The sequence below is a fragment of the Mauremys reevesii genome, linkage group 3 (genome assembly GCF_016161935.1).
Source record: "Mauremys reevesii isolate NIE-2019 linkage group 3, ASM1616193v1, whole genome shotgun sequence".
Taxonomy (NCBI): Eukaryota; Metazoa; Chordata; order Testudines; family Geoemydidae; genus Mauremys; species Mauremys reevesii.
In genome coordinates this window covers 143,564,671-143,585,921 of record NC_052625.1, presented here as the reverse complement: position 1 = coordinate 143,585,921, position 21,251 = coordinate 143,564,671, and the positions used below count along the sequence as shown (strand labels likewise).

The window sequence follows — 21,251 nt, the reverse complement described above, 5'->3', positions numbered from 1 at the left end:
TGTACAAGCCCCGACTGGTCAGAGTGAATAATTCCTGGAATTATTCCTAATCACCACTATTTTAAAGTCATCATTTAGCTGGGAAATTGGATAACAGGGTGAGGAAAGGAGGTTTAATACTCAGTATTGCCAACCACAAATGTTCAAAAATCGTGAGTCAGATGCACCAAAAATCATGAGATTGGCTTTAAAATCATGAGATTATGTAAAAATAATAGATTTGGTGTTCTTTTTATTTACCTTCTGCTTTTTGTGCCTTTTGGATGCATTGGGGTCACATTCTGAAGCTTTCCCCACAGCCATGTGGGCTTGAAATTTAGAGATTTTATTTAAGAATGAAGGTTGAAATCATCACATATCCACTTGACTCCAGGACCTGGGATTTAAGGAGAACAATAATTATCATGAGATTCATGACAAAATCATGAAAGTTGGCAACACCGAATACTGATTCATGGCCTCCCTTAGTGTCGAGAGGAATTAACTTTTGTCAAAGGCATCACAGTATATCTATTAGTAAAAGGTTTTGTCTGAAATGGAATTTATTGAAAATAGCTGTCAGATGTTCATTTTAGCCAAGGGCTTTTTCCCATCTATTGAGAATATGCTCCTGCTCCACCTGGGATTGGCATGGTCTTCAGCATTTTTAATTGTGAGTATTGGCCTGGCTGCTTTATCTCTAGTTATAAGCCGTGCTCACAATGATCCAGTTTTATCCCCATTTTCATATACCCTCATCCACAGATAGAGAAGATCTTCCTTGGCTATTTAGGTAAAAAAGAGATTAGTCTCTGTCTTGATTTGATGAAGTTCTCATTCAGTGTCCTCTGGGAATATAACCTAATTTAGTTGGCATACTGGCAACATGGGGTTCAGGACCTCCAAGAGGGAAAATGCAACTAAAACATGATATAAAAGCTTGGCATTAGCAGCTTTTTAGAACTCAGGGGACTACGGTTAAAATTTGCTTAAAATTACATTAATTTAAGGTTGCGGATTTCAGGGTATTGAAACAGGGACCATGTGAGGATGGGTGGGGCTGGGAGTAGGCTCCTCCTCTGTCTTTCCAGGATGCCGTACCAGCTATAAATATCTTACTGGTATGGCATACTGGACCGTACCACAGTACTTGCACCACTGTTTAAGAAGGAGCTTGATCAATTTATGAATGGGATCATAGGATTGGATTGCCTGCAAGAGCAGGGGCCTGGACTTGATAGCCCAGAGGTCCTTTCCAGTATTATGTTCCTATGTTTCCCTCTTTTATTTTCTATTTCTACTAAAAATCCAGCAGAGATTCTCCTTATATATAAATCTTGAATGCCTCCCACTGTATGACCTTATTCATATCCGAAATGGTTTGGAAACTACTTATCCTCAAATAGGGTCAAATCCATTGACTTTCCAGTGACAGATAGCAATTGTTTCTAGCCCTGATGGTTCATGAGATATCAGACTTAAATTCAAAATTATTCTGATTATGATTTTGTTTTACATTCACTTCGGTTCTGACCTGATTTTAGTAGCCACTACCTCAGAAACTGTGATAGCTAGGACCATTGTCGCACATCATCTGCAATCTTGTGTGAATGAAGTTGGGATTAATCTTTAAGTCTAGGGATTTGTGAGAACACTGGCTTCTAAAATCCTGAAAGAATGGAGGTTTGAGTGGCAAGTGAGAAATTAAATGATAATTGCAGAGCTACACAATGGGCCATGTCATTCCATGGAGGCCAGGTTTAAAGCACGGGTTCCATTTTCATGTATTGTTGTTTCTCAATATTTTTGTGGTTATTAAACGATAATTAAGAAAACTTCTCACTACTTTCAGAAAAGGTAAAGAAAAGTTACTGTTTGTCTCTTAGCCAGTTCCTTCTTGTGGACAGCGCAGGACTAGGTAGGCACAAGCAAGGCAAAGAGGCTGGCAGAACAACAGTGTAATGAGATAAAGGCCTACTCCATGGAAAAGTTTGGGAGAGTGAGCAGGCAAAGCCCCTCCAGCAGTGAACTTCAGAGAGTAACTCCTCACATGGTCCCTGTTTCAATACCCTGAAATCCGCAACCTTAAATTAATGTAATTTTAAGCAAATTTTAACCGTAGTCCCCTGAGTTCTAAAAAGCTGCTAATGCCAAGCTTTTATATCATGTTTTAGTTGCATTTTCCCTCTTGCCCTACATGTTGCCAGTATGCCAACTTTTAGGTTTATTCCCAGAATTTTGTGAGGCCTTAGAACCCCTCATTTATCCTGTCCAATAGATGATCCTACGATGTAAAATGATGAGGTCTAAATTGGCTGTTACCACTCAAGAAAGAGATCTTGCAGCCATGAAGGAATTTATAAAGTCCATGCTCCCAGGTGGAGCAGGGAGCACAGATAGAGCCCATTTGGCCTTAAGAACCCCTCCTTCTAAGATAACTTGGGTGTGAGGGAGAGAAAGTGCATCCCATGTCCCACACCCTCCCCCACCCCAACAACTTGCCTCTGGCAAGACCTTTTCTACTAAATGAGGATCCAGCTCCAACATCCCTTCAAACCCCCCATGGCAGTTCTTCAGGTTTTATATGGGCCAGGCACAAATACAGAGACTGGGGGAGAGAATCTCATTAACATAAAGTATGCATCCACCGAGCAGTCCTCTGGATCCTGACCAGGAAGTGGCAATGGAGCCCATCCACCCCTTTCTCCACCTTGACCTAACCATCCTCAGGATCCTTCAGGGCAGGGCAGGTTGGGCTCATCCGGGGCTAACACAGCTTTTATTTCCACCTGGGCTAGGATTTGGCCACGTATCCACACAGCACTACTGAAGCATGGTTTCCTCTGGTGTGAAGGATAGTGTTAAAAGCTACATGCAAGACAACAGAGATCTCTCTTGTACAGAACTCTTCTGTAACAGACAGATGGCCCACCAAATCTAGCACACCAAACACCAATGGCAGCTGGAGGGGAAATCTGGGTACTCCAGAACAAAAGTAGCCATGGGAACATTAGTGTCTATAAAAAAAACCAGACAGGACCTCTATTTTTAAAGGTCTTGTCCAAAAGACCCACATATAATCAACTGCCTGGACCTCCACTTACTCACCCTGCTGGAATGTGAGCCTGTGGTTTCAAGGAGCCTGAACGTTTCAAACCGGAGAATTAGATTGCTAAACTTAATTATTTAATGTCTGAACGTGTAATGTAAATCAGTATGTAAGTGCTATTATTTATCTATTATAAAAAGCCTCTCCAGATCTAAAAGATTGATATAAAATATGTCATAAGACATGAACATGGGTATTTCTTGGGTAAATGACTTCATTGTTTATTTTTAAATGTGCAAGTATCCAATATTTTATTGTATTTTTAGATATTGTTAGTATTCAATATTATATTTAAATAAGAAAGTTTATTCACACTGTTTGTTGAAAGTTCTACAATGCCTCTGAGCTACCATTTTCCTGAGTTTTTCCTGAGTATTTCCCAGCTGTTTCTTCCTTCCATAACTCCTCATCCTTTCTCAAATGTAAACTTTAATAATAATAGGACAACTAGTCAAGTGTTTTGAAATGTAGCCGCAGTGCATAAGTGGCACGTGGGAGAGACACCAAGTTCCTACTCCATGTTCCAAGGAAAACTAGAACCACTGCACAGAACTCACAACCCAGTGGCAGATATGCCAAACCCGTGAAAAAGACAGAAAATTGGGCTTGTTTTTGGCTTAATTAGCTTGTGAGTTGCTTGTTGGCTAGTTTTTGGCTTGTAGCTTGTTGGTTGTTTGGCTGGTAGCTTGTTGCTTGTGGTAGCTTGTTGCTTCTTTCTTTTGATTGGCTCCTAGCAAGCAGGGGCAAGGAGGGGCAAGCAGAGGCCAGGGGCAAGCCGGGGTAAGGGGGGGAAAGAGTCAGGGGTACACAGCAGGCCCACCACAGTCCCGGACTGCATGCTGGGGGAATCTAGTCACATAGAGTGTTGAGGTTTTTAGGCATTGGCTTGTTTTGGCCTTGTTTTGAATGGGATTAGCTTGATTTTTGGCTTATTGTGCAAGTCGGGGTGTTTATTTACCATGTGAAAGTTGGCAACTGTGCCCAGTGGGAGGGGGAGCTATTGAGTATTTAAGTCACTTGCAGGCCCTCCAAATCCAGAAAGCTCAAGTTGACAAAGTTGTAATGCATGAGTTTTTCTAAATACTAATACGCTATCACAAAAATGCAAGGGGTCTCAGCCTCAGAAATTTTCTTTTTAAGATTGAGCTAGGTTACTGAGGGGCACTGTCTTTTAATAAAGCTGCTGTGGCCTCCTATTGCTCCACTTGGCTATCAACAGAGGCTCCATCACCACCCCACCACACCTAGCTCTAGTTACTGCCTCCCTACTGGTTGATTGTTTGGAAGCTGAGAGCCAATCAGGTTCTGACCAGGCCCATCACCAGCCCCAGCAGTGGCAGGGCACATGCCTGACAATGGGGAAGAAGTAACCAGAGATGTCATGACAGAAGGGCAGCCAGGCCAAATTTGAGTGGCATTGCAACCTAGCACTTAAATAATAATATATGGAGATATACCTATCTCAGAGACCTAGAAAGGTCATTGAGTCCTCTGCCTTCACTAGCAGTGTGTATGTACTGACTTTGCCCCAGATCCCTAAGTGGTCCCCTCAAGGATTGAACTCATAACCCCAGGTTTAGCAGGCTAATGCTCAAACAATGAGCTATCCCTCCCCCACTTGGGCTTCAGTTCCCAGGTCCAGTGTCCACTCTGAGATTTCAGGAGTATGTGAGACAGGGCTCATATATGTGAGTCTCACAGCTCATGTGTGAGACTTGAGGTGTCTGCCAAATCCTGGGCTGTTCCAGAGCCCTGGTATAATTTATATGGTTCTGGGGGGCTGTCTATATGACAGCAGTCTCTTGAGGCTGCACAGTGCAGTGCAGCACTGGCCAGAATCTCCACTGCAGTTATGCCCCCAAGATGGCCCTCTCACCCTCACAGTCCCACCCTGGTGCACCCCCTATGCCAGAGCTTGCCAAGGGGTTCTCAGAAGGCTGCCTTACAAGTGTCTTCCGCAGTGTCTGCACCAGGGACAAATGAGACATCTTTACCCACTCCAGAGTGTATACATGGCATAAAGGGCCCAGAGCCAGCGTGAGGTGTTTGGGCTTTGTGTGGGCAATAAGCAAGGTCTGGGAGAGATGGAATTAATTTATCCCACTACCTGCAGGCAGGCCACAGAACTGGAGAGCAATTCCTCCATACTCATTACTCCAGCCCGTACGCTGGAGGAGTAACCCCTCTGCAAATCCTGTATAGGATTTTAGAACCAATGGATTTGCACGGGCAAATGTCCCATGCTGCACACTGGCCAACCATCCCGCCTCTCATAAGCACTTGCCCATTTGGGGCTGATGCATTACTTTTGGAGCTTACATAGAGCCCCCTTCTGTGGTGCACAGAGAGTTCTGGGGCCCCCTTTATGTGAATGGTCTGTCTGTACCACTCTCACTTCCCACACCCCACACATGAATGCATACCCTCAGACATGGGTGAATTGTATTTTAGGAGGATCTGATCTTACATCTAATAAAACATGTCAGAGAAGGACTAGTTCAAACAAGGGGGGAACGGTGACACAGAAAGAAACCACTACATAAAGGTTTTGTGTGGCTTCCTATATGGTTCAACTTCCTTGCCCACAATGGAAGTTGTGAAAGGAAAAGGAGAGAAAACAGGAGAACAGAAACTTTGCAAGTTTCAAAAAAAAATTATAAAATATATATCTAAGCAAAAACAATAGACATGCATTCCTTTTCCCCTTGTACCCCCCAAAAGTCCTGGAACTTAACCCCTGCAAAAATGTTTTTAATTTTAAACTATTACACTGTCTTTTTCCTGACGAAAACATTGATACTTTAATTCACACTTTATTTAAAAATGGATCAAGCTTTTTTTGTCATGCAAAGTGCTATATTTCGCTCCTAATGGAAATAATTAAACTTGGTTAGATACGTGATGAAGTAAAGAGGAGACAAACAGCTGTACATCTCATCAGATCATACACTAAAATGCCCTGATCAGAAAACCTAATATTTTAAATAGAGGTGCTATAAAAGCTGAAAAACAAACAATTCCATTCATTGTCATCCGTGGTCACTACCGATGGGACAGGCTTTAAGATTTATGATAGTAGCAGGTACTGCAATGACAGTCTGTGTGGTTCTCTATCTTCACGTTGTCCTTAAGGGTAATCTTTTAAAAAGAAACACACACAAAATTACAATTAACTACATTGCTCAAACAAAATTCTTCATGCAAAGTGTTTCTGAAGCCTTTCTTTTCTCAACTAGATACTGTACAAATGTCTTTTGAGATATAGGTATCGGAATGGCACCTGAATCATGTGTTACACTGGTTTTCTATAGCTCAGAGCCACAAAGCCTGAAGGCAAGGTTTTCAAAAGCACTTAGTGATTTTGAGTGCCTAACCTGGCACATCTTAGAGAGGCCTGTGTTTCAGAAACTGTCAAGCATCCACGATCTGAAATTTCAAGACCCTTTACCATATCTGAAGGTGGCCCCCCAAGGAAGGAGATATTCAGAACAACTTGTCATTTAAAAAAAAATCTTGGCCAAAGTATATGGGCTGAATGGGAGCAAGGATAATCTGGGTGAGCTAGAGCAGTGGTTTTCAACCAGGGGTACCACACCTCCATTCCTCCCTTGATGGCCTTAAAACCACCTCCATGCTTGTCTATGTGGAGCTGGCACAGAGGATGGCTATGCTGTGCACAATGGGTGTGCAGTTCTGCTACATGCCAACTATCCAGCCATTGTGGACCCACTAGATTGGTGGCTTTACACAGGCCCACACCTCTGTGTTATATGGAAATGGGTTACAAATACAGGGGTAGATGAAAAACAGGCTTCATTTGAGGTATATTGGTACTATTTTTTACCCTACCTTAATAGTCATTTCTTGTCCTGACCAGTCTCCCTGCTGCTCAGAATGGTTCTTGCCAATGCAGGGAATAGGCAAGGGAAATCACATCAAAGAGAGTCAAACACCAATTGAGTGGTATTTAGGGTAATATTGCATGTCAAGGGGAATTGCCAAAAAAAAAATGACCTGGGAAAAGGGCAAAAATTCAGGGCCAGACCTTCAGAAGGTATAAATCATTGTAGAACTATAGAAATCAGTGGAATGCAAACAATTTATTCATACCAGCTGAGGATCTGGACCTCTGTGTTTATCTAATGTTTAACATGCTAATTTCTTTAAAAGAATAGAAGTCAGATGCTCAGAACGTAAGCATCTAGGATTTTTTCCTCAAATGGTGGTTAAATGCCCTATGGCAGGAACATACTCGGCTCTATTCATTGATTTATGTTGCATCATAAAACAAGCTTAAACGGGTTTCAGTCTTGTCCTCACCTTTGTAAAGGCTTTTGCTACACAGCATGTTGCCTCTGATGTAATGTTCTTTGGAACGAGCATTGTCTTCTTTGATCTCATGGGAGTGGGATAAGCCCTGGAGAAACAACATCCTGTGCACTGGTAAATGGGAGCTCCTGGCTTTGAGAAGAACCTGTTCTCCCCTAGCTTGCATTCTGGACAACCTATCACAAATACATAAGCAACAGAAACTATAAACAAGCCACTGAAATGTTTCCCCATATGCCATAGCCGATTTGAAATTATATTTTTATTTTCACTAACAGACAAAAAAAAAGCACAACATGGGTTATGCCGCTGGTCATCCCCAGTTATCATCTAACAACAGAAAGAAGGATTTTCTCTGTCGAGGGTTTGGAGCTCTGGAATACTCACAACTTGCAAGGCTACATTCATGGCATCTTTCCAGATAAGACTCAAAAATGTATTGCTTCCTTTCCATGTTTCTCATTAATTTTCTTTACAGGTGGGTTGTAGGTGAGTATATACAGTTGTCATCCCTAAAAACTTGTTAGTGGCTAAATGGTATTATCACAGTATTTGCAATATTCTTTAGATCAGGGATAGACAACCTATGGCATGCACACTGAAGGTAGCATGCAAGCTGATTTTCAATGGCAGTCACACTACCCGAGTCCTGGCCACCAGTTCAGGGGGCTCTGCATTTTAATTTAATTTTAAATGAAGCTTCTTAAACATTTTAAAAACCTTATTTACTTTACATACAATAGTTTAGTTATATATTATAGACTTATAGAAAGAGACCTTCTAAAAACATTACAATGTATTACTGGCACACAAAACCTTAAATTGGAGTGAATAAATGAAGACTTGGCACAGCACTTCTGAAAGGTTGCTGACCCTTGCTTTAGACATTCCCTGTGTTAAGAGAATTAGTTATCTAAGGCAATAATGAACAGTTTTTATCATTGTTGCCAAGGTTTTCAAAAGTGATTGGTGTTACTGGGTATCTTTATTGTTACATGTCTAACTTGAGACTCATCAAAGGAACCTGATTTTCAGAGGGCTGATGCTCCCCACTTTTTAGAAGTCAAGCCTCTTTAAGCATATCAAGTTGGGCACTCAAAAATTGAGGCACCCATAATCCCTAATAACAGGAGTATGAGTTTAAGGTTAAGCATTGTTGTTAAAATGCTGTGCAGGGATTATTAACTCAATCATGTGCTCAAAATTACATGCAAGTGTACTTGCTGAATAAATCATCATCTGGGATGATCCTCCTTGCCAGTCATGAGTAATGTGGTCATCCCAGACCAGAAGACTGAAGACTTTAAGTATATGTATATATGAGCATGTGTATAAGTGTTGTGTGTGAATTGAATTTGAGGAATAAACACACATAATATAAACATACCACATATATTGTAAAAAAAAATTTTACAGAATGTTTTTTTTTTTTTTAATTTTTTTTATAATCCCTTTTTTTTAATCCAGAGGTCAGGTTCCATGCTGCACGTGTCCATGCAGCATGTATCTAAGAACTGCACAGAGTCAGAAAGCAGCGGAAAGGGGCGTGAGGGGTCTGTTTAACATAGCCAGGCTTCCCCGCTCTCCCAGCCAACTGCAGCACTGCCTGGGATTTTGCACTCCGCTGCATGCTGTGACCCTGGGTTGACACATTCCTCCCCCACATTAACACTGTCACATTCACCTGCCTGCCTGCGCCACCCAGAATTACACTAAACCTTTCTTCCACACACAACACACTCAGACTGAAAAGCAAGCAACCCAAGTCATAAGACCTCATAAGACCCTGCTGGAGCTGGACCTGAGCCCAGAGCCTGCCAGAGGAAGGTGGTTGCACCAAGCAATGCAGGTGCTGCAGTTGTGAGCCAGGTGTGAGCAGTACGGACGCGTTAGCATGTGAAGAAATGAGGTTTTTTTATCCACGAAAGCTTATGCCCAAATAAATCTGTTAGTCTTTAAGGTGCCACCAGACTCCTTGCTGTTTTTGTGAATACAGACTAACATGGCTACCTCCGATACTTGTTAGCACAGTTGTGAGACTCAAGTACAGCAACTGTAAACCCAGGTTTACATGCAGTGTGGATGCTCAAGTATGAGCTTGGAAACACCAAGTCCATAAGCCCAGGTCCCACAGACCTGGGCTTAGTGTGCAGTGTAGTCATACGTTGCCAGCCCTGCCCTCAGCAGGGCCTTTACACCAGGGTTTGTGAGCAAGCCTTGGGAGACAGCCTTACTGCTGTCCTCCACAATGCCTATGCCGGGGACTCTTCTACCAGACTCCTGAGTCAGGGCCTTTTTACATGGTGTCTGTCATTTGACACTGCATAAGGGCCAGAGCAGGGGTAAGGATCTCCCCCTGGGTGCGTTAGTTAGCATGAGATCAACGGCACAGGACTCAGGGAGAGAGAAAAAATGATAACAAATTTAAAATGCTCTAAATCTGACCTAAAATAGCTTTTCTGTAAAATATAATGACTTTAAAATCCACTATCCCGGGATCTACAAGGGGTAGACGCATATGCTGTGTGTTATCATGAGAAGCCCTGGCTCTTCCCTTTCCAATGTCATAAAGCTGCCATTGACCCTGAAGGGTCACAAGTAGACTTTCAACTTGCTCTGGTTCAGGAATTAATATTCCCCACCAGCACCTGAAGGTAGTGTCGTTTGTGGGGAAATCCCATGTTTGGGGAAAATCCTGTATTTGGGGGAAGAAAAGGAAATATTTTTATGGCAGACTAGCTTAGTGAGTGTTTTTAATAATGATAGCAGCTTGAAGCTTCTTAGAAGTATGGAATGATAGAAATTGTCCTAATAGAAAAGGATTAGTAGGTAGAGGGCAGGTGAAGTGAGCAAAAGTCATATGTGTGGGATGGATAGACTGGGTTGGTTTCACAAAATGAAAAACATGATGGAGGGTATGTCTACACTACAGAGATTATGTGTGCCAGCATAGCCCCGTAGGGTTGACGTAGCCTACATGGACAGAAGGGATGTAGGAACACACCTCATTAGCTATGGTGACGGAAGCCCTCTTCCGTCAACATAGCTGTGTCTACACTGAGAGTTATGCTGGTACAGCTACCTGTCAGGTATGTGGTTTTTTCACACCCTTGACCCATGTGGCTATACCAATGTAACTTTTCAGTGTAGACCAGGCCCAAGTTGCAGCTGAACAAAGAGGATTTTCTGTTTGTAAAACTCTGAACTGAACACTGTGGTAAAAGATGTCTCAGTGTTAGATGCAATGTACATAGTGGCATTTAAATGAATATAATATATTACTACAGCATTATATTTTCATTTCATATTCATTTTACAGTCTAGCATGCCAAGAAATGTATCTGGCAAATAAGATTTATGACCACAGTATACAGTGAGTGGAAATTTAATTAATGTTTTTATTGATACACATCTGATGTTTGTATTGTTATTTCTGAATGTTAAAGATAGCTCACCCTGTGTGAGGAACTCTCCATCTGGAAAAGAATGAAGAATATGCAGAAACACGGACAACATGACTAGAGTGACCGCTGCGTACTTCCCATAGTAATCCATGATTCTTCTGCAAAGAACAGACAGAAACAAAGTCTTTATCTGACATTCTTGCATTATTGTCATTGGAAACACCATCAGCTATAGAGATTATTTGGAATGATGATTAGAAACTGCAATGTATTGTACTATTGTTCATTTTACAGCTTTACATCATCATCATCTTAATAATAGTTTCTCTCTTTGTATTTTTAATATATTTTTCTGGATGCCAACACAAACATAAAATATAAAAGCTATAACTGGCTAATATTTATGGTAGGTTCAGGGAAAACAGAGAAGCAAATATCTGTAGTCTGACCAAGATAAGGAACCTTGACAGGATTTTCAGTTAAAATAATTGCATAATTAGCACATGAAATTTCAGGCTAAGAGTCCAATTCTCACCCCTATTCTGACTCCTTATGAGCCAGAGCAGCATAAAGGGACCCTCAAAGCCTCATATCCATCTGGGAGAGGTTTCTCTTGGTGCAGGCAGCACGTAAGGCTGCCTCCTGAGCACCACAAACTCAGGCAGAGGTGACACTCAGGGGGTGAGGCTGGGAGCAGAAGGGTGGCATGCCAGGGAGGTTGGAGTGGTGTGGTAGGCAGAGATTCCAGGCAGCACAGCAGAGGGACGCTGCCATCAATCAGACAGTCCCTGGGGCTCTCAAAGTTATACCAGCAGCTTCTCCAGCCCCAAGACCAGCTCAGCATCAGAAGGGGGTAAAGGTAGTTTAAAGCTATTGTCACAGAGTGGCTGGCCCCTGCAGATGAAGCAGGTCTGGCTCCCTTATGCCAGAGCAGATGCTGTCAGTTTGGCCAGTTAAGAGGGTGGAGCAGCACCTAGGGCTAAAAGAGATCCAGGGGAGCCCTGAGGAAAGTCAGTTGGGAGACTGGAGTAGGAGATCTCCTGGGAAAGCTGCTGAGAGCAGAAAGCTCTCTGCAGGCCCTCCCTGGAAAGAGAGGGAAGTTATCAGCAAGCCAGTGGAGGAGCTAGCCTGAGTCAAAGCCAGTGCCAGAAGGCCGAAGAGGGCTTGGAAGCCAGTGGAGGGGCTATCCTGCTGACTTCTCTGACCCAGAGAGCCATGGAGAAGGCGGGAGAGGGCTGAAGGCAGACAGCAGCAGGGGGAGCTGCCTCCTGGCTCTCAGAGCTGGAGAGCTGAAGCTGGAGGGCCAAAGGGGGCTGAAGGTGTGGTGTGGTGAGTTGAGGTGTGGTGAGTTTTGCTGGGGCTCTACCTCTACTTGATGGATTGTCTGAACTATGGTTATGGGGCTTGGGTTATGGTTTATGTGCACAGGACTTTCTTTTGTAATAAATGAACCCTATGAGGGCTACTTGTACTTGGAAAAACTGTTGGGACTATTTCTGGGGACTCTGAAGGAGAGAAACTGATGCAGGTGCACCTGGTATGCTACAGCCTGCCACAAGAGGGTGCTCCAAATGGAGCTGCCTTGAGACGACCACCATAACTCCCCTCCCTCTCGGCTGTGAGCGCTTTCAGATGCACAGCACAGAATCTCACCCCAAGTGCTTTTCTTATCTGGCCTGTGGTTTGTTTGGTGTTTTAAAACCTTCACTGAGGAGGAAAATGAAGCCTCAATATTCTCTTTATCCTAACTTCAGGTATGCCATGCTAATAAAGGTTACTCATTTTGGAACAAACAATCAGCAGGAAACTTTTTGACAAGTACTTTGGGTTTCTTGCATCTTCCTCTGAAGCATCCTGCTACTGGCCACTGCTGGAGACAATACTGGACTAGCTGGACCATAGTTCTGATCCAACAAGGCAATTCCTATGACAAAATTCAGGATGATTTTCTCTTGCAGAGTCCAATCTCAGAGTCGGGATCATTTGACATGGAAGGGTCCTGCACAGTTCTTCAAACATTAGGTGGACTAAAGATAAATGTTAGTCTTGTGCTAATCTGCACTCTACATATAGAATCTACAGTGCTGAACATTTCAGCTATTGTAAATCAGTTGGGCATTTTTCAACACAGCATCTTTAGCAGGAGATCTGCAAACTTTCTTCTCAAGCACTAAACTTCTTTACTGCATTGTCAACCAAAATGTGGCCAGTCAGCCCAGCTAAATTTACTTTTGTTCCAGTCTATCTCAGAAAACAAGCTATAGCGGCAATTACCCATTTTAAAATAACTCTCCTAGAATGGATAGACCTAGACCTTTCCTTTTGAAGTGAATTGAAGTTATTTATATCCTGTGCTGAGATAATGGAGTCCATGGAGAAAAGTATTATATAAAGGAGAGCTAAGTACTACATTCTACAACTAATGCAATCTGGTCAGATAGTAAATAAAGGTAGTGCTCTTTTGATCTAACAGGGCTCAACCAGATTTCAGTTTAAGGATTTTATTTCAGGTCTCTTTACAACTGACACACCCAATAGCTTACAATAATGAATCCTTCATTCCCATTGTAGACTCCCCTGTCAGGGGGTTCTGAGTGACTCTTACATCCAAATTATTCCACTGTCATGTATTCACACTACAGCCCCAATCCTGCAGCTGGGTCCTCTAGAACAGATGCCTACAGTTGCACAGAGCCCCACTGACTTTTCTGGGCTAAGCTCAGGCACTGGAGTCTGTGCTAGCAGATCCAGTTGCAGAATCAGAGTCCAAGCCTGTGAGCTAAATACATACATAATTTTTAAAGAGAAAACCTCACTGTGCATAGGCAGTAAAAAAAAAAATTCTAAATCAATTAACTTTTTGTACTTAAACTTTTTCTTTATCAACACTGCTACTAAATGATAATGATCCCTGGGATCATACCAAAAACTAGCACTGGGACACTAACTTTTAGCTAAAGGGATCTTCTAAAAATAAGGAGGCAATCAAAATAACACTAAAGCCAAAAATGAAGAAATTAAAGCCCTTAGACTTCTCATGCAGGTTACATAAGCATCCCATAACAGTCACAGAAGGCATGCATAGCCCTAATAGCAGAAAGGAAGTTTATAGAATCATAGATTGTTAGGGACCTCAGAAGGTCATCTAGTCCAACCTCCTGCTCAAAGCAGGACCAATCCCCAACAGGCCCCCTCAAGGCTTGAACTCACAACCTTGGGTTTTGTAGGTTAATGTTCAAACCACTGAGCTGAGTAGGGATAAATGACAGGTAGCCTCCAGATAATGGCAATCCAAACCTAATGAAGGCACCAGAAAGGAACAAAAATTAAACAGACAACGTGCAAGGTGGATATGAGCAGAGTGAAGTGAACTTTGAAGAGCAAATAGTCAAAGACATCAAAACAAATAACAAGAAATTAAAGTGTAGCTGAAGCAGTGCTCAAAACCATGCAGTAAAATATGTAAAAGCCAGTTTTATGAAATCAGCATTATAAAAAGAGGTAGGAGGAGATCTTCATCCCATTCTAGCTCCTTTACACTGTTTAAAAGGGCCAGAGTATCCTAAAAGGGCTCGAAGTTCAGTATCTGGCTGGGTGAGGATTCCTCCTAGCACAGGCATGGCAGAAGAAACTGTAAGGCTGCTTCTTGCAAGCTCTGGCATAAGTGGTACACCAGGGGTGAGAGGTGTAACAACCTGCTTGGAATTGGGAAGAAGCAGCACAGGCTGCAAGAAGGAAGAGTTTGGCTTCCTGGTGCCGCCTCCTCCAATCTGTGCACACAGCTAGAATGCTAGACACAGCTGCAGCATTTCTGTAAATATTATTCTTAATACAGAGCCAGTTTAATTTTAGAAACATGGAGTCCTCTCATGTTATTACCCAGTATGTGGTACATGAAACATGGTGGCAATGGCCAGTCTACAATAAAAGCATTCTGAGGCCAGAGGCAAATGTGGGCTGTCAATAAAAAAACTCCATGAAACAAGAGACATTATCATTTGCAGCTCATAGTAGTTGACATACAGGAGTACCACCTGTACACTGTGGCTGGGCAGCAGGGCAGTGCAAACCGTGGATTTGATCACAGTACAACACCAGAATATCCTCACCATGAAAGAGGAGGGAGAACAGTCTCCCTGTCCAGCATTCTAACAGAGTATAAGGACATATTTCAAGGAGATGGACACCGAGGGCAAGCTGAAGTTAGAAATAGACTTGCCAATGCAGCCCATGAGATTACCAAAATGTAGAATTGCATTAGCCTTGGTGGAGCTATTGTAGAAGAAACTGGCAAGTCTGCAAAGAGCCATTGTTGTACCTGTTGAAACTAACGCAGGATGGGTCAGCAACCTAGTAATAGTGAGAGAACCTTCAGGTAAACGGTGGGTCTGCATTGATCCAAAACGACTTAACAGAGCATTGAAAGGAAGTCAGTGTCCATCACCAAACACTGAAGATGTACTCCCCAATTTAACTAGTGCGAAAGTGTTCCCTGTTTGATGTCAAGAAAGGGCTCTGGCATACTGAGCCACATGAGCCTCCTGAAAACCTTTGCCACACCTTTTGGCAGGTATCACTGGCTGCAAATATTTACGGGCATCAGCCCAGTTCCAGAGCTGTTCCAGTGTAAATCGAACCAGATGCTGGGGCTTTCCATTGAGAGCAGGGGTGCTGGGAGCCTAAAGGGCTGCATGGTACCTCCCTCTGTGCTGCTCCCTGCCCTGGCACTGGGCTTGGTACGTCCCACTGCTTCCTTTCCTAGGGCTGACTGCCTAGTGTGTGCTCTCTGGAATGGAATGATTCTATCATTCATTGGTCCAAAACCCCTTAACACAGGGATAGGCAAACTACAGCCTGCAGGCCATGTTTTAATCTGGCCCTTGAGCTCCCGCCAGGGAGCAGGGTCTGGGGCTTGCCCTGCTCCACACATGCTGTGGCTCCACACAGCTCCCAGAAGCAATGGCATGTCCTCTCCCCAGCTCCTATGTGTAGGGGCAGCCAGGGGGCTCTGCACGCTGCCCCCGCCCCAAGGAATCGCAGTCAATGGGAGCTGCAGGGGCAGCACCTGCGGATGAGGCAGTGCGCAGAGCCGCCTGGCCGCACCTCCATGTAGGAGCTGGAGGAGGGCCATGCTGCTGCTTCTAGGAGCTGCTTGAGGTAAGTGGCACCCAAAGCCTGCACCCCTGACCTCCTCCCATGCCCCAACCCCCTGCCCAAGCCCTGATTCCCCTCCTTCCCTCTGAACCCCTCAGTCCCAGCTCAGAGCACCCTCCTGCACCTCAAACCCCTCATCCCCAGCCCCACCCGAGAACCTGCACCCCCAGCCAGAGGCCTCACCGCTCCCGCACCTCAACCCTAATTTTGTGAGCATTCATGGCCCACCATATAATTTCTGGAGGATGCTCTGGAAAGAACTATAATAAAGAAGCCAAAGGCTCATTTTGCAAAGTATGGCATACCTGAGACAGGGTGCTCAGACAATGGGCAACAGTACTGAATGCAGCAGGATTCAAACAATTCAGTGCCAAATGGGAGTGTGAGCCCAAGACACCTTCTGCGTCCCACAAAGAAACAGGAAGGCAGAGTCATCAGTAAAGACAGCCAAGAGATTGATGGCAAAGTCAAAACTGACAGGAAGGAATCCCTACTTGGGAATGTTGGAGCATTTCAATACACCCTCCCAGGGACTATATAGCATAGGGACTGATGGACTATAGAATTAAGACTCTGCTTTTCTTGAGGAGTTCTCTTGTTCCAGTCTAGTGAAGGAACGACAGACAATACACAGAAGCAGTTAAAAGAATGCCAAACTAGGCGGTCCGCCAGCTACTCCGAAGGAGCCAAGGACCTGAGACCACTATGCACAAGTGAATGGGTCTGGGTTCAACCATCAAGTAGCAACACAAAGCAATTGCAAAAGGCAACAGTCCAAGCTGCAGTGGGACACAGGTCATGTGTGGTATCTACAGGCTCAAGATAGCAGTGGAGATGAAACTGAAGACAACTGCAGACAGCCTTCACACCCAGACAGACAGGGCTAAGGCAGGAGCAGGAGGACATAGAACAATCCCCAGCCTTTACCTGACCTCATGTAGGATAGCCATCAGAAAAGTGGTTTATGAGTAAGGATAAGATTTTGTCATGGTTATTTTTAGTAAAATTCACGGACAGCTCACAGGCAATGAACAAAAATTCATGGAAGCCATGACCATGTCTGTGACTTTTGCTGCTGCAGCTCCAGGGTTTCCCCTGCCACCAGGGTGGCTGGGAGCTGCAGGGTTCTCTCTCTCTCTCTCTCTCTCTCACACACACACACACACACACTCCCTGAGAGGCTGTCCCCGGTTGCTGGAACCCTGAGGAGGCTGTCACCTGTCCCCTGTCACTGGAACCCTGCCAGAGCCCCACTGGCTGCCAGCTCCAGTCCTGCAGCCCCAGGGGCTGAAGCAGAAAATGTCACGGAGGTCTCTCGAAGTCACAGTTTCTGTGACTTCCGTGACCTCCATGACATAAACGTAGCCTCTTATTTATGAGCAATATAGGACACAAACTGGACACCATCCAACAGAATGAAGGCAGCAACAGGATGGAAGCAAGTCCCTACCAACAGCAATAACACAGTCAAGAAATGGGAGACTGGTTGGCGATCAGCACATTTGAAGGAGTATGAAGGCTAATAGGCCCCAACAAGCAAGTGGTAAAGGCCAGGTGCCTATGGTGGGCTATGTACTAGCAAACACTGGTACAAAAGACACACAATAACAACAATAGTTAAAAGGAAAGATTTAGCAACCAGCATGGAACTTACCGGTAATGGGAGGAGCATGGGTTGCAGGAGGAAAGAGTTGGAAGAAAACACTAGGAAGCCAGTCTGCATGTACATGGCTTGAATGCTAGCTGCAGTTGCAGCATCCCTTTAAATTGACTATTAATGGAATTATTTTGTTTTAGAAACATGGTGGAGTCCTCTCAGGTTATTACCCAGCATGCAGTACATGAAACAGGAGGGTGTATTGGGAGTGGGGCCTGTGCTCTGCTCCTGAATCTGAAGCGGTCTCTCTATGTATGCTTTTGCTTAGTGTCCTCAGTCTCACACTATTTGCCTAATTGCAGTTACTTCAGCTTCATCTGTCTCCACCATTGAATACCACAGAAGAATGCCCAGTAATAAGCTTGTATCAGCATACAGCCACTTGGCCAGCGGCTCACGCCAGTATCTTGGTGCAGCTTTCAGCCAAGGAGAGTAAAACCCAGGACTTGAACTCCTCACAGAAGAACACTGAACTGTATGATGGTTGTCTCAGCAGTTTCTGGCTGATCATGGGATCAAGCAGACCAGACAGCAGTGCAGGGAGAAGATAAAGGGGCTCAAGGTGAAGTATTGGAAAACCAAGGATAAGAATAAGAAATTCAATACTGCCCCAACAACCTGCCTGTTTAGTGATTAAATGGACCATTTTCTGAACAGCGGTGTAAGCATGGAGCCCTATTTCTGCATGGACTCATTTATGGAGCTGGAACAGATGTATGCTCAGAACTTGGATGTCTGTGAAGACACACAAACACACACACACACCCTCAGAGAGGCGGGTGGACCCCAGCTTCAGAAAGATGTGCAGCCTCAAATCACAGGCTTTCTGTCCATGAAGAGCAGAGTGGAGTGGAAGGTCTCCTAGCAGAACAAGGGGATGACACAGCCCCCCAATCAGGTAATGTAGGTGCATCCATCTTTATTATGAAGGATATTACAAAATATTTGGGTGGGGTTTTCCTTATAATCCTAGCTACTGCTTCAGTTTGGGGCAATTGCTGTGCCATTATGCTCCTCCAACCCACACTGGCACCCCTTTCCTTCCCCTTGCCCTCTCCCCCATCTATGCTGCTTAAAATGGCAGACAAGCAGAGAAGAAAAACTGCAAATGGTCAGTTTACAATGACTGGATCCAGTAGCACTGTAAACTGCCAGTTTTTACACCCACCCCCTTTTCCAACCCAAAACTAAATTTTTACCTTCCAATTCTCCCAACATTTTAGGTTAATCGTCACCTATGAGAACGTTGAGTAAAAAGCAAATGTCTAGAAAAATATATCAACTTTTCTTCATTCATAGCAATGGGAAAAAAATTACCTTATTTCAATGTGTTCAGTACGGTCAGAGTAGTTGATGTAGAATCTGAAGGGTGGTTTTAGTTTCTGTGTGGTGTCCCTGAAGCTTATATGTACCTTTCTGTCACTGTGGTAAGAAAAATTTTACCTTTCTTTTATACCATTAAAGTTAGATTGCACTCTCCCGCCTACATATAAGCCATAGGATCAACTGTGCATTCTGCCTAATGACTGAACATTACTTGATGTAATTACCATTACATCATTTTGATCTTATCTCAAACCCACTCTCACAGATCACTTTTTTTCATTATACAATGCAAGAAAGGTCAGCTTGTGGGCCCAATGCTCAGTTCTGTTCACCATGTGATTTTTCTTAGGGACTTTAATATCTAGCCTCTTGCAATTTGCTGCAGTTTTTAGTAAACACAATTCTTTCTAAAAAACAGAAGATTAGCTGAGATTTCCTACAGCTTTTTAAACTGTGCAGGGAATTACTTTTTAAGGGGCATAAATGATTTCCACATTTGTGATCTTACTGCACTAGAGAATAGTAAAATAAAAAACAAGAAGACCTATACAAATGTTAAAAAGAATAATCTGTGTCTGAATTAAATGCCAGGGCAGATTTTTAGGAGATTTCAGAGAAGTGATTAGTACTTTTCCAAAAGGTACAGGAGTTGGAGAACGGAGAAAATTAGAACGGAGTCAGTATCATGCACAGAAGACAGGAAAGAAAACTCACTGTTGGCAGGAGCAAGCAGCTGCCAGTTTAAGATTGCTGGACGACTATAACTCAGACCGTGGTTGATTGTTGGATCAAATCAGGGAGTTAGAAAGTATTTGTGATAGGCTAAAGGTTACAGAATGAATGCATGGATGAATATATAGAGGATTACCTATTCGGAAGATAAAAATATTTTTTTTCAATGAGATTCTTTCAATCTATATGTAATAATATGTCAAAACATGTATTTTCAGTCCATTGAAACATGTCATGTCCTTGTTATAATTTAAGAGATGACTCTGCAAACTCATTCAAAACTCCCATTGAAATTCATGGCAAATTTGAATAAGTGAAGTCTGCAGGATTAGGGGTAACATTTTCAAAAGCATCTAAGTGACTTAGAAGTGTAAGTCCTGTTTTCAGAAATGACTTAGGGCTAGATTTTTGAAGATATTTAGGCACCTAAAGATGCAGATTGACACCTAATGGGATTTTAAAAGCATTTAGTTGCCTAAGCTCCCATTGATGGGAGTTAAGTACCTATGCACTTTTGAAATCTCACTAGGGCTCAAATGGTTACCAGTATGTAGGCATTGCAAGGCCTTGAGTGCAGGGGACTTGACTAGATGACGTCCTGAGATCCCTTCCAGTCCTACACTCCTATGATTCTAAATAACTTAGACTGTGAAGTCCCATTTTCAAAAAATCATTGGGATTTAGGAGAGTCTCATCAGTTAGGCAACTCAATGCTTTTTAAAATCCCACTAGGCACCTCAGTCACTTTCAAAAATAGGACTTCACCTTCTAAGTCACTTAGGCCTTGCAACGCTGAATGGAGCAATGCCTACATACTGTTAAAAGTCTGAACCTAAGCGCCTATCTGCATTTTTACAGACTAAATGCCTTTTAAAATCTAAGCCTCAGTGCATGAGACACATTTGAAAATGGGACTTAGGTTCCCAAGTCACTGAGGAACTTTTGAAAATTTTATCCTACCTCTATAGTTTGATTCTCAAAATTCTAACTCTGTTGAGTTGCGTGTGTCTGTTTCCATTATATTCCTTTCCTGCCTCTCCCTCCCCCTCTCTTTTTAATAACAAAAAACACTAATCTGAAATTTGAAACATACTGGTAAAAAAATAGTTTTACAATTCCCATAAAAGATAGAAGTATAATATTGTGTGTAATTTAAAGCAAAAGTAATGAAAACTGCTAAGTTTGTAGTAGATGTGTGACTGAGCCTACTCCCCGTGATGACTTGTTACCATGATTGCACAGTAGTCCCTCAGATGACTCAACGAGAAGCTCTATTGCAATGGTTCTCAATCAGGGGTCCGCAGCTGGAACCCAGAGCCTGAGTCTTGGCACCCCCTCAAATCCCCCACAGGGCTAAAGCCGGGAGTCATGGGGCCGAACCCCCGAGCATTGGTTGCCCCCCCTCATCACAGTGATAGAGCAGAGCAGTCCGGAGGCCAGCTCCACACCCCCTCACTTCCTCCTCTCCCTGCCCCCAGGCCCCGCACCTTGGCCAGGTTGGAGGTGGGAAGCCGGAGTTGGGCAGTGCGGGCAGCTGCTGCTCTGGCTGGTGCCATGGAGT

The 21,251-nt window shown here is 43.5% G+C and overlaps 1 protein-coding gene across 7 annotated transcripts in view; it reads right to left on the bottom strand.

Annotated features, from left to right (window-relative positions):
• Positions 1–5,518: 5,518 nt before the first annotated feature.
• Positions 5,519–21,251, bottom strand: part of CGA (glycoprotein hormones, alpha polypeptide) — a 27,295-nt gene continuing 11,562 nt past the window's right edge. For 3 of the 7 annotated variants that reach the window (XM_039531321.1, XM_039531323.1, XM_039531324.1), the window contains 4 exons: positions 18,950–19,054; positions 10,873–10,979; positions 7,409–7,593; positions 5,519–6,226 (listed from right to left, as the gene is read on the bottom strand). In XM_039531321.1, the coding sequence (XP_039387255.1) occupies positions 6,149–6,226; positions 7,409–7,593; positions 10,873–10,972 (363 nt within the window). In that variant the 5' untranslated portion in view covers positions 10,973–10,979; positions 18,950–19,054 and the 3' untranslated portion in view covers positions 5,519–6,148. Of the gene's footprint in view, positions 6,227–7,408; positions 7,594–10,872; positions 10,980–12,474; positions 12,596–17,629; positions 17,836–18,397; positions 18,448–18,949; positions 19,055–21,251 lie in introns of those variants that run through there. The other 4 variants (XM_039531328.1, XM_039531325.1, XM_039531326.1 and 1 more) reach the window with 4 other exon arrangements.